Source organism: Podarcis muralis, chromosome 11 (genome assembly GCF_964188315.1).
Source record: "Podarcis muralis chromosome 11, rPodMur119.hap1.1, whole genome shotgun sequence".
Classification (NCBI taxonomy): domain Eukaryota; kingdom Metazoa; phylum Chordata; class Lepidosauria; order Squamata; family Lacertidae; genus Podarcis; species Podarcis muralis.
In genome coordinates this window covers 984,723-998,191 of record NC_135665.1, presented here as the reverse complement: position 1 = coordinate 998,191, position 13,469 = coordinate 984,723, and the positions used below count along the sequence as shown (strand labels likewise).

The following is a 13,469-nucleotide window of genomic DNA, read 5'->3' as shown; positions in this document are numbered from 1 at the left end:
ATACTGATTTTTCTTGATGATTTCTCCAATTATTGTGTAGTGTACTTCATCAAAGAAAAGAGTGACACACAGGAAATGTTCCAGAAATACATAGCCATGGTCAAAAACAAGTTCAAGAGAGCTCCAGCTATGCTAATGACTGACAATGGAGGTGAGTACTGCTCACGTGAAATGCAGACTCTTGTGGCGAAGGAGGGAATTGAACATGTAACCACAATTGCCTACACACCACAACAGAATTCCATAGCTGAGAGAAAGTTTAGATCCATCATGGAAATAACCAGATGCATGTTAAAGGATGCATCCCTGTCACACAAGCTGTGGGCAGATGCAGTGAATACAGCAGTGTATCTCCAGAACAAATTGCCAACAAAGAGGGCAAAGTGCACACCTTTTGAACTTTGGCATGGGAGAGTTCCCAATCTGTCGCACATACGTGTGTTTGAGAGTCTGTTACTACCACATCCCCAAAGAACACAGACACAAGCTTGACTCCAGAGCACAAGCAGGTATCCTTGTGGGGTACACCTCTGGAGGCAAGAATTATGGACTTACAGAATTATGGACTTACAAACTGGTAAGACAAATGCGCACCATGCAGTATATTTTGATGAACACAGCAAAGCTGATACTAAAACTAGTGTTCTGGATTTTTCTGAGGACTCAGAAAAGATTAAAAAACTTGTGTACTTTCCTTCTATATCCCGGCAAAGTCCTGAGCTGCCTTCCAGTGTCATAGCCCCTCCTAAAGGCAACACACTAGAAGAAACAGAGGACCAGATTCCTGGCGGAACCAGAGATGAAGAGGAAGATTCAGATGGAGATATGTCAATGTTGGAGGGGGATGAGGAAGCTGATGCGGTCGCAGTATCAGAGGTCAGACGCTCATCGAGAACCAACAAAGGTGTCCCACCAATAAGATTGTCCTACTTCACAGGGTCGCCGATTCCACAGGAACCTTCCACATGGGAAGAGATAGAGGAGATGCCAGGTGCACAAGCCAGTCTCTGGGAGAAGGCCGCACAGGAGGAGATGGATGCACTGCATCAGAACAAGACTTGGACTCTTACTGAGCAAGAAGGCCATTAGTGGTAAATGGGTATTCAAGGTTAAGAAGGGGGCAGAAGAAGTGCAATGCTACAAAGCCAGTCTTGTAGCACAAGGATTTTCACAACAATATAGTGAAGGCTAAGATGAGGTTTTTGCACCTACCGTGAGATACAGCAGCGTGAGGATGCTTCTGAGTATCGCAGCCTCCAAGCAAATGCAGGAGAAACACATTGACATTGCTACTGCTTTTCTCCACGGACAGATTTTGGAAGACATTTATATGCATCAACCCAAAGGTTTTGTAAAACCACATCAGGCACATTTCGTGTGTAAGCTGCAAAAGGGACTTTATGGACTCAAACAGGCTGCTCGAGCCTGGAACCAAAAATTGCATAGAATGCTGACACAGCTTGGTTACAAGGAAGGCCATGCTGACAAGTGCTTGTACAGTAAGTCAAGTAATGGACAATTCTCATATGTTTTAACATTTATTGATGACTTGATTATTGCTACAGCAAATGAAAGAGACTATGCACAAATTGTAAAATATCTTAGCAAAGAAGTGGAGGTCAAGGAACTGGGAGAAGTTCAGTACTACCTCGGTATTCAAGTTGAAAGAGAAGAAGACAGCTCATTTCTTCTCAACCAAAGGCAAAAGATCCATGAACTCATTGAAAGCATGCAGATGCAAGATGCAAACACAGTTGCTACACCCATGGCCACCAAATTCTTAAAGAATCAGCAGAATTCAAACCCGTTGCCAGACAACAATGAGTATCAGTCAATGAGTGGTAAACTTTTGCATTTAGTTACCTGACACAGCCAATACTGTGGGGATACTTAATAGAAAAGTAAATGCTCCCACTGAGCATGATTGGGCAGGAGTTAAAAGGGTGGCGCAGTATCTAAAGGGTACTATATATTCTAAATTAAGGTTACCAGCTGTCAGCAATCCTAGTTTGATTGGGTATACTGATGCAGATTGGGCTGGCGACAATGCTTATAAATCCACAGGTGGATATATAGAATCATAGAATCATAGAGTTGGAAGAGACCACAAGGGCCATCGAGTCCAACCCCCTGCCAAGCAGGAAACACCATCAGAGCACTCCTGACATATGGTTGTCAAGCCTCTGCTTAAAGACCTCCAAAGAAGGAGACTCCACCACACTCCTTGGCAGCAAATTCCATATGTTTATGTTCAGGGATGGACTTGTTTAATGGGGTAGTTATAAACATAACTGTGTAGCATTATCTTCCACAGAAGCAGAGTATGTTGCAGCTACAGAAGCATGCAGAGAGGTTGCCTGGCTGGATCAACTCATTAAGGACTTTGGGTTGGTGAGCAAGGTACCTGTTAAGCTGCTAGAGGATAATCAAAGTTGCATGAAGCTATCTCGAGTGAGAAGTTCCACGCAAGAACAAAGCATATTGGTGAGAAGTACCACTACATTCATGAAATGATTCAGAGTGGACTTGTGGAACTATTTTATTGCAGCACCAAAGAGATGACTGCTGACATCCTGACAAAGCCCCTGCCAAAGGAAACTCTCCAGAATCTATATGTAAAGCTGGGACTCTGGTTGGTTGATTAAAGTACCTCGGGTTAAGAACTTAATTCATTCTGGAGGCCTGTTCTTAACCTGAAACTGTTCTTAACCTAAAGCACCACTTTAGCTAATGGGGCCTCCTGCTGCCACTGCGCCACTGCTGCACGATTTCTGTTCTTATCCTGAAGCAAGATTCTTAACCTGAGGTAATATTTCTGAGTTAGCGGAGTCTGTAACCTGAAGCATATGTAACCCGAAGTATATGTAACCCGAGGTACCACTGTACTGCTTGAGAAGAGGTATGTGGGATTTAAAGCTACAGTCAAGTGCAACATTCCGACAGAGGACTAACGGCCTCCATGTTCTAACTGGTTGCTGTGACAACCAGTTTGTCGGTTGCTGGTAGTTTTGAAAGTTTGCTCAGTTGCAGTCACTTCACACCAACTTCCCTCTGGTATAGTTTATTTGCTTGTTATGTAACCTAAGCTTGCCTTCAGGTACAGCTCTGTAAACCTGAATGAATCTGAGAGTAAAATAGTTTTATATTAACATGAATCAGATTCATGTGTGTATTCTTTAAGAGGGATTCATAGGGATTTTTAACCAGGAAGGCATCTTTATTAGTAGAACTCAGACGAGTCAGCAACAAGCTGATCGCTGCATAAAATTATAAAGGGTATTGTTTAACTCTGCCTCTCCTCTCTGGCTATGAGCTAGAGGGGGTGGCAGAGGGATGTCCCTGTGCCTTCCAGGTAGTTGGAGCATCAAAGCCCCCCCAAGCAGGAACAGAGAGCAAGTAAGCTTGGCGTGTTTCTGCTGCTCCTCACCAACTCTAAGCTGAATGTTCAAGTCTTTCCATTTGTCCCCAACTTCATGCTTATGGGAATGTTCAGGGATGCAGGAGAGGATATATTGTTTGATTATATTCTTTCCAACTTGTGTTAACAAGTTCTACAATTTAGCAGAGTAACATTCCCCTTTATAAGCTTGTGCAGCGGATGCGTTTGCTCAGGCTTGCTAAAGCCTCTAAAATAAGTTTCGTTGGTAATTTCCCCTTTAGTCCCTCATAAAAAGATAGACACGACAGAGTCTTCTATAAAAGTATAAAAAGAGTTTACTCACACATTCTGTTCACAAATGGATCCCAGAAGGCAGACTTAAATTACAAAAGTAATATGCACCTGGAAACTATCCCATAAGGAGACAGCTCCTTTGTCCTCTCTTGGCTGGAAGCCAAGAGAGCATCTTAGGCTAAGAAGATGTTGCTTCTTCAATGAATGTAGTCAGAGAGATAGAGAGAGAGATGGCAGACCAGTCCTGCTCTTTTGTTACCTGGGCAGGTGAGGTCACACCCACCTCTAGCCACATGCAGAGGAAGTCTGTCCCAGCCTAGGAGAAACAGGAAGTTCCGACTGGCTGGTCCAGACACCCCCTTTTATGTCCACTCTAGGGATGCTCTTGTGTTTCACATCCCACAATACTGCATTTCAAATACAGTGGTACCTCGGGTTAAGGACTTAATTTGTTCTGGGGGTCTGTTCTTAACCTGAAGCACCACTTTAGCTAATGAGGCCTCCCGCTGCCGCCGCGCTACCGGAGCACGATTTCTGTTCTCACTATTTCTGGGTTAGCGGAGTCTGTAACCTGAAGCGTATGTAACCTGAAGCGTATGTAACCCGAGGTACCACTATATTCAGCATGAAGTCAGGGACAAAACCTCTCCTCTTGGGACAGGAGCATGTACAAGTGATCACAAATATTTAGTGTTAGTTCCTAACTAACTAAATATGTTAGTTCCTGATTATTCAAACGCAAGATGCAAAGTTGCAAAAGCAGAGAAGAAATTAGGGAAAAGAGATAAGCAGGAACAAGACCATGAAATTTTTTAAGATAAAAGCCTATGATGAAAGAGGAATTCAAAAGAAGGAACTAAGGAGTAAGAAACACTCGTGATTGCAATAGCCAAGGTAGGAAACAAACAGAATTTGGATTAAAAATTTAGCAGAAGGAATAGTTTTGAAAGGATCTGATTTTAGCAATGTCACAGACGAAAAAGCTATGATGTTTGGCAGCCAGTTGAATTTTATAAAGTTTAATGTTGTAATCCTCATTAATATTAACTATGGTCAGTGTTGACATATTCAGGAACTGTGACTAAGCCAGGAGGTGGAATTTATTCCCAAGAGGGGAGTGACTGATCATTTTGCCACAATTAAGATGGAGTCAGTGTAATATAGTTGGTGTCAGACTGGAACCAAAGAAACTTACATACCGTATTTTTCACCCCATAGGGCGCACCTAGTTTTTTGGGGGGTGAATCAAGGAAAAAAAATTATTCCTCCCCCCCCCCCCCGCAGCCATCCCAAAGCTAGAAGAGGGAGATGGGAGCGCTCCGTCTCCCTCTTCTACCTTCAGGGACAGCCTCCCTAGCCTCCGTGGGGCAGCGGCTTGCCCTGTTGTCCCCCGAGCTTGTGGGGCTGGCGGTGGGGAGAAGCTTGCCTCTCCCCACCGCCAGCCTCCAAACCAGGTCGGGGAATAGTGGGATGGCGGCACTCCGCCTCCCCACTGTCCCCCGAGCTTGTGGGGCTGCCCGATATCTGCCCGAAGCCCAGGGTGCACTCCGGAGCGTGCCCCGTGCTTCAGGCTGCCGCCCGCAAGCCTTGCGAGCCCGGCGGGAACTCCTGCCGGGCTCGCAAGGCTTGCGGATAGCTTCCTGAAGCCTGGAGAGCGAGAGGGGTCGGTGCGCACCGACCCCTTTCGCTCTCCAGGCTTCAGCGAAAGTAGGGGGAAAAGTGCGTCCTATAGGGCAAAAAATACGGTACATACACTCAGCCTCAAACCTCATTCACAGCATTTCAGCCAAACAACCTGACAGGATTGCTGTAAAGATACAAATGATGAGACTGATGAAAGAAACATGTTTGTGGTCAACAATTCCTTGGGAAAGTTTAGGATTCTTCTTTTTTACTATCTGAAAAGAAGGAGGGAAGATAAGAGGAAGTATAGGTGATCAATAAATGGAAGAACATCAAAGTTAGGTTAAGCAGAGAAGCCATCTTTCTGTTCCTTCCTCCCTCTTTTTGTTTTGGGGTGCTGCTCAAACACAAATCAAAGGATGATCCCTTTGACTTCAGCACTCAAGAAAAAAAGACCTAGGGCTCATTCATACGATTGTTTAATGTGGATAGTAAAGTTCTTGTAATTCTCCATTGTCGTTATGTCATTTTCCTCTAAATCACGGCCTTAACAGAATCATAGAATTGTAGAATTGGAAGGGGCCACAAGGGCCATGGAGCCAACCCCCCGCAATGCAGGAATCATTTGCCCAACATGGGACTTGGACCCACGACCCTGAAATTAAGAGTCTCATGCGCTACCAACTGAGCTCTCCCAGTTTTTAATGTGCTAATAACTACTTTTTATTCTTTTTAGAGATAGATGAACTCCCCCAGCCCAAATCAAACTGAACTGCTTGGACCGCTGTCCAAGTTATTTCCGCAGAAGTCAGGAAAAGCTTGCTTTATTTCCCAAACCAATTTAAGTTCAGAAGTTTCCTGTCCCCTCTTTCTCACCTAGCCCCCCCCCCCCATATCTCCCCTGTTGGCACTCAATCCACAGTAAAAGAAGGAAGGAAGGAAGATCTACACCCTCTCCTTCCTTTCTGGCATGCTGCGGGGGAGAGACAGTCCCAAGGGTCCTTGAGAAACATTTCTTCTCCCAGTTAATGGCAGCAGCCCCCTTCCCCGGCTGATCTAGCAGTTGGCCAGAAAGGGAAGGGAGAGATCCAATTTCCTACCTTCCTTCTTGCAGCTGGAGGGGCATTACCATTGGTTGTACTGCCATCATCATTCAGCTGTACTGCCTGATAAGAGGAATTTAAAGGCAGAGGAGGGGCTTGGGGGGATTGGAATGGATATGTTTGTAAACTGGGAACTAGTTCCAAGCCCAAACTCAGAAAACTTTCAGGCATCTCTGTGTGTTTTTCTGTGTGTCTTTTTTGAAGAACCTACATATGATTTTTTTAAAAAATAAAAGTATACTGTGAATTGTTTTGGAGTAGTTTTTTATCCTCTTATGGCCTGTTTTCTGTCCCTGAAACTGCTTTTGAAATCAAGCCACTTGCCTCTAGATTATTATAGTATTGTCTTCATTCTGCCAAATTGTACTAAAAGGGTGGAGAAAATATAAGTATTCTTTTTTTTTTTACAGATTGCCAAAAGCTTTCCCTTAGCTTTTTCAATTGTTGCTCATACACACATAGTTCTTGTGGTACAAACATGGTATATTAAGAAACTTTTAAAGGCATAAAACAACAACAGAAAGGCACAGAGAATGGCTACCATTCACATCAAAACCTGTTTCTCAATTGTCCCACAACATAAGCAACATTCCATATAACACCCAACAGTGCAAAAGTGCAGGTGAGTTATCTTTTAATAAGCAAATACAAACAGCAAAATCGTGTTGTTGGCCAATGTGCCTATGATGCGCTTCTAAGCAACAGTAAAAAAGCAAAGTATCTGGAGAAGCAAGGGCAAAGAGGATCCACTGAAAGTGCCTAGGCACCATCAAGCTGTGAAACCTGCATGATCTGGTTCCTGTTTCTCTCTTTGGCCTAAAACAAATGGGCCGTGACTGACTACAAAGGCTACTTCTACTGCTGTAGAGCAGGGCACACCAACCTTTTTGAACCAGTAGGCATATTTTGAATTTTGAGAGTACTGTGGGCACCAGTCATAAAATGGCTGCCATGGGGAATGGCAAAACATAAATGGCTGCTCTGGGGGCCTGGTACAGTACAAAAAGAAAAAGAGTACAGTCACTGCTGCTTTCCCATGCACCGCACTCAACTGCATGCTTAGCATTATGTCTTGATTGTTCTGTTTCTTCCTCCATGATCAGCTCAGCAGTGGGACTCAGCTGCATGCCATTTTCCCTGCTATTGAGCCGCAAGCTCTGATCATGGAGAGAGATTGTGGGAAGGGGAGATTTAAGCCCTTGCCCTACTCAGCGCATTGGAGGTTATAACTCAGCAGAAGAGGAAAAGAGGGCTGAGGAGAAGGAGTGGGGCCTTAGGAGAGGCCAGTGGGATCAAGGATCCCCCACCCTCGGTCTACACACTGACAGGCAGAGGCTCTCCAGGATTTCAGATGGAAGCATTTCCCAGCCCCATCTGAGACTGAACCTGCAATGTGCTTCACCACTGAGCTTTCTGCTTTTCCTGTGTTTTTTCACCACTGAGCTTTTCCTGTGTTCTAGTTACAAACATATGCTGGTTATGGGCAAAATAGTTTAGAAAAAATGCTGAAATAAATCAGAGATGGAATGATTGTCAAGTTAAGGCACTATAAGGTTAATAAGATGGTAACTTCCAAATGTGAGGTACTGGTATCCAGTATTATTACAGATCTGAAAACCACAAAATTTGATCCACTTGCAGTGCAGTTTTACTACCATGCAAAGCTATGGAGGTCCTTGTAGGCTCTGCAGAGATTCTGTTCCCAACGACGCCTTGGTAAACTTGCATCTGGTGCTCAGAAGTTGAATGGCAAATAAAACATCAAAGGTCTGATATTGTAAAGAACAAGGAAAGTTTATGTAACAGAAGGGGCAGGGGCAGAGAAACAAATAATCTGTTGGGTCCAGGATCAATGGTATCAAAAGCTGCAGAAAGATGGAGTAGAAGAAGCAAGGTTGCACCTCCTTGCCCCTCTCTTGATGACCACCCATCAGAGTAGCCAGTGCCATTTTGGTGCAGAAAACCTGAACCTGGACTGAAATGGGTCTAGACCATGGGTTGGCAAACTAAGGCCCGGGGGCCGGATCCGGCCCAATCACCTTCTAAATCCAGCCCGCGGATGGGCTGGGAATCAGCGTGTTTTTACATGAATAGAATGTGTCCTTTTATTTAAAATGCATCTCTGGGTTATTTGTGGCGCATACGAATTCGTTCATTCCCCCCCCAAAATATAGTCCAGCCCCCCACAACGTCTGAGGGATGGTGGACTGGCCCCCTGCTGAAAAAGTTTACTGACACCTGGTCTAGACAATGAGTTACATCCAATAATGCCGGCAGCTGCTCTGCCACAAGCCTCTCAATCACCTTCTTGAAAAAAGGTTGATAACTATTGCAGATGAGTGGGTCCAATGCTGGGTTTCTTTAGATGTGGTAACACCACTGCCTCTCTCAAAGCAGTGGGCACCACTTGATTGCATCATGATGCGTTCACCACACCCTGGATCCATCCCCTGCCAGCAAGATTTTATTAATCATAAGGGACAGGACAAGAGAATCTATTATTCTGTATGGTCTGATATATTGCTGCAAACACCCTGACAATATCCTCAGGTCACATCAACTGAAATTGATCCCACAAAACCTTTCTAGACACAGCATTGGACACCTGACATATTTCTGCACCAATTATGGCATCAAGAACAACTTAACCATTGAAGCGCCTCAAAAACTCTTCACAGTGGGTCTCCAAATGGCCCATGGAAACTCTCTCAGGGGCCAGTAACCTTCCTTCCTTCACTTATCCTACCTTTTGATGCCCACTGTGCCCTTTTTGCTCTTTGACCTCTGCAAAAGAGCACCTCCCTATACTAACTTCAGCTTAGGTCTACTGAGCCTAGAAAGTCCAACTATAACTTACAAACCAAACTTATAAACCAAAACACAGGACCCAGTGTCTGGTTTGGTCAATGTTATGTGTGCTGTTAGAAAGTCTGGGCTACTTTCTAATAGAAGCACAGATGAAAGGGAATTTTTGAAAGTGAACAACCAGCTCACAAAGCTGAAGTCATTGGAAAAGTGGAGACTTTGGCATAGAAGCGACATGAGGTAATCAACCATCCAAAACAACATCCAGGCAAAGGGGTAAATTTTAATACTTTTTAATGCTTTTGTGAGTACCAGAGTGCCTAGAGCCATCTCCAACTGTAGGAATGTTACATTCTCTCACAGGAACACATCAACATCAAGCTCTATTTTTGTTAACTGCACAGGCATTGTAAAGCTCCTGAGCTAGCTTGTGCCAAACAAAAACCATGCAACACATGGTCATAACAAAACAAAACAAAAAACCAGAAGGCCCAGAGCTCTTTAGATGATATTCTCTTAAGTTTCCCACTCTGAAAATGTGTACCACCAAATCCAGCTTTTATCCCCAGTGGCAAATATATATGCTATTAAATATATATATATTTAAATATTTCTCTCTAGCATAAAAAAGCAGCCAAACTACAGCAATCTAAGTTAAACATATCAGACACCATCTGAGTGGAACAAACCAGAGCTATATTCACCTTCTTACAGTAACATTGTTCTCTGGAAGCAGGCACAGGGTCAGACAGACTTGACTGCCTCAAACACAAATATGCTATTCCAAAAGACGATGAGATGAGACAAAATCTAAAGTCGGGCATTAATAAATGAGGGCACATCTCCTCCTGGGATACTGAACCTTTCTGTGCCTCTTAAATGTCGAAAATGCTGACAATCTTTTGTAAAAGCACTCGCAAAAAGCATTTGCAAATCCCACCTCCGTCCACCTGCCTCTTACTCCTAAACAGACTCAAGGGCATAGACATCGGAGAAGGTAGGCAAGTTGGGGGAACCTGCAACCGCTCCCGGGGGAGAAAGTCTCTGCCTCGGCAGGCCGCCCCAGAGTTCGCTCCCCGTACGTGACGGCGAGCGGGGAGAGCAACGCGGGAGCAAGAGTGGGGCGCCCCGCCCAAAGAGCCCCTCGCTTCGGAGCGACTGACTCCGGACAGGCTTCCTTCCTTTCCTGGCGGTGCCGCCCATTGACTCCGGACCCCGCGCCGAGGCTGCCGCCGCCCTTACCCCGTTGGCCGCCGCCATCTGCACCACCAGCTCGACGGCCGTCCGGCTGAAGTACCTGCCGTCGCTGCCCACCACCATGGTGCAGCCCTGGCGGTCGCGGAGGTCGACGGACGACAGCACGCTCTGCACGAAGTTGGGCAGGTAGTTGCGCTGACTCTCGAAGACGGCCGTGGGTCTCCGCAGGCCGCCGCCGCCCGTCGGCTTCTGGTCCTCGAAGGGCGCCGTGGGCACCGTCAGCACCGGGATGGGGCTGCCCTCCATGGCGCCCTCGGCCGCAGCCCGGCCTGGCGCCTGACGTGCGAAGCGCCGCCGGCACAGCCCTCCTCGCCCGCTGCGGGCGGCGCGGGAAAGAGGCGCTTCGGGAGACGCCGCTCCGCCGGGCGCCCAGCGAAGCAACTGGCCGCTTCGGAACAAGGGCGCCGGAGGGGCAGCAGCAGCCTCGGCCAATCAGAAGGCGGAAAGAGGCGGCGTGAAGCCCGTTGGTTGGCGGGGATCCCGCCCTGTCAGGGAATTGCGACAAAAGAGCTCCAGGCTAGAAGGCCAGCCTTCGAAGCCTTCACTCACCCTTTTATTTATATCGCTTGGGTCAAAGGATGTATTGTCAAGTTCCTTTTTAAAAAAAATATTTTATTTTCATTTTTAAAACAATATTCTTATACATTCACATCATGTTTAATTTGTACACTTCTGAGATTACTTAAATCCCTCGGACCTCCCCCCACCCCCACCCCTGGTTTCCAATTTCCCCCTATTTCTATCACATCTAATTACGTTTTTCTAATCCATTTTATCGCTTTTTTTTACCTTAAATCATATTACATTATAAGTGTTATAACAATCCTGCTAATGTTTTCAAGTATCTACAATGGTCTTTTTCTATAATTTTTTCCACTCTTGACTAATTTTTTATCATCTTCCCGGTCATCTTTGCCATTTGGACGTAGTCCATCATCTTGGTTATCCACTCTTCTTTGGTTGGGGCTTTCTCTTCCTCCCACTTCTGGGTGAGTAGCATTCTTGTGGCTGTTGTTACATACATACATACATACATACATACATACATAGTCTTTTTAAATGTTTTGGCATTTCGTCTCCCCCTAGTAAAAAGGCTTCTGGTTTTTTGATAAAAGTTATTTTAAACATTTTTTTCAATTCATTATATATCATTTCCCAGAAGTCTTTTACTGTTTTACATGTCCAGCACATGTGGTAGAAAGTACCTTCTTTATGTTTACACTTCCAGCATGTTCGAAGTGTTTTATACATTTTTGCTAGTCTTACTGGAGTCAAATACCAACGGTACATCATTTTCATATAGTTTTCTTTCAGTGTACAACAAGCAGTAATTTTTACGTCCTCTTTCCACAACTTCTCCCATAAGCTAAATTGTATATTATTACCACATCTTTTGCCCAGTGTATCATTACAGCTTTAACTTCTTCATCCTTAGTCTTCCATTCTAACAGTAGCTTACACATTTTTGATAATAACTTCTCATTGTTCTCCAATAATTCTTTTTCAAACCTTGAGAATTCTTTCCCAAAGCCCACTCCTTTGTCACTCCTAAATATGTCACTTAATTGGTGATATTGTAGCCAATCCGTTAATAAGTACCTTATATCATCATTTTTTTCAATTTCAATTGATCTTCCACTTCAGTTAACAGCTTTTTGTAGGTTGCCCATTGCCCTTTCATGTTAATTTCTTTAACGGGTATCGCTTCTAATGGGGAAAGTCACCATGGCGTTTTATTCTCTAATAAAATTTTATACCTTTCCCATACTAGATAAATTGATTTCCTTATAATGTGGTTCAGGAATCCTTTGTGTTCCTTCGTTTTCCTATACCATAAATATGCATGCCAACCAAATCTATTATCATCATGCCCTTCCAAGTCTAATACATCCATATTTTTAAATCATCCATTCCCATAGCCAGCAGAGACAGGACACTTCATAATATAATTTCAAGTCTGGTAGAGAGAATCCGCCACTTTCTTTAGCATCTGTTAGTTGTTGTTGTTTAGTCGTTTAGTCGTGTCCGACTCTTCCGACACACTGAGAGCCGTGTCCGACACACTGAGAGCCAGTGTGGTGTAGTGGTTAAGAGCGGTAGTCTCATAATCTGGGGAACCGGGTTCGCGTCTCTGCTCCTCCACATGCAACTGCTGGGTGACCTTGGGCCAGTCACACTTCTTTGAAGTCTCTCAGCCCCACTCACCTCACAGAGTGTTTGTTGTGGGGGAGGAAGGGAAAGGAGAATGTTAGCCGCTTTGAGACTCCTGAAGGGGAGTGAAAGGCAGGATATCAAATCCAAACTCCTCCTCTTCTTCTTCTTCTTCTTCTCCTTCTTCTTCGTGACCCCATAGACCGGAGCATGCCAGACACTCCTGTCTTCCACTGCCTCCTGCAGTTTGGTCAAACTCATGCTGGTAGCTTTGAGAACACTGTCCAACCATCTCGTCCTCTGTTGTCCCCTTCTCCTTGTGCCCTCCATCTTTCCCAACATCAGGGTCTTTTCCAGGGAGTCTTCTCATGAGGTGGCCAAAGTATTGGAGCCTCAACTTCACAATCTGTCCTTCCAGTGAGCACTCAGGGCTGATTTCCTTAAGAATGGATAGGTTTGAACTTCTTGCAGTCCATGGGACTCTCAAGAGTCTCCTCCAGCACCAGAATTCAAAAACATCAATTCTTCGGCAATCAGGCTTCTTTATGGTCCAGGTCTCACTTCCATACATCACTACTGGGAAAACCATAGCTTTTACTATACAGACCTTTGTTGGCAAGGTGATATCTCTGCTTTTTAAGATGCTGTCTAGGTTTGTCTTTGCTTTTCTCCCAAGAAGGAGGCGTCTAGTAGTTTATATTTAATTCTGGGCTTTCCCCCCTGCCAGATAAATTTAGAAATGTCCTTTTGCCAATGCTTAAAGTGTTCTGCTCCTCTGACCACTGGTATTGATTGGAATAAAAATAGCATTCTTGGCAATACATTCATTTTAATGACAGAGATCCTTCCCCACAAAG

At 44.8% G+C, this 13,469-nt stretch overlaps 1 protein-coding gene across 1 annotated transcript in view; it reads right to left on the bottom strand.

Annotated features, from left to right (window-relative positions):
- The window catches only part of PGM5 (phosphoglucomutase 5), a 139,709-nt gene extending 128,868 nt beyond the window's left edge, over positions 1 to 10,841 (bottom strand). Inside the window, exon 1 of the mRNA XM_028748181.2 lies at positions 10,447 to 10,841. Within this exon, the coding sequence (XP_028604014.2) occupies positions 10,447 to 10,707 (261 nt within the window). The 5' untranslated portion in view covers positions 10,708 to 10,841. The remainder of the gene's footprint in view (positions 1 to 10,446) is intronic.
- Positions 10,842 to 13,469: the final 2,628 nt, after the last annotated feature.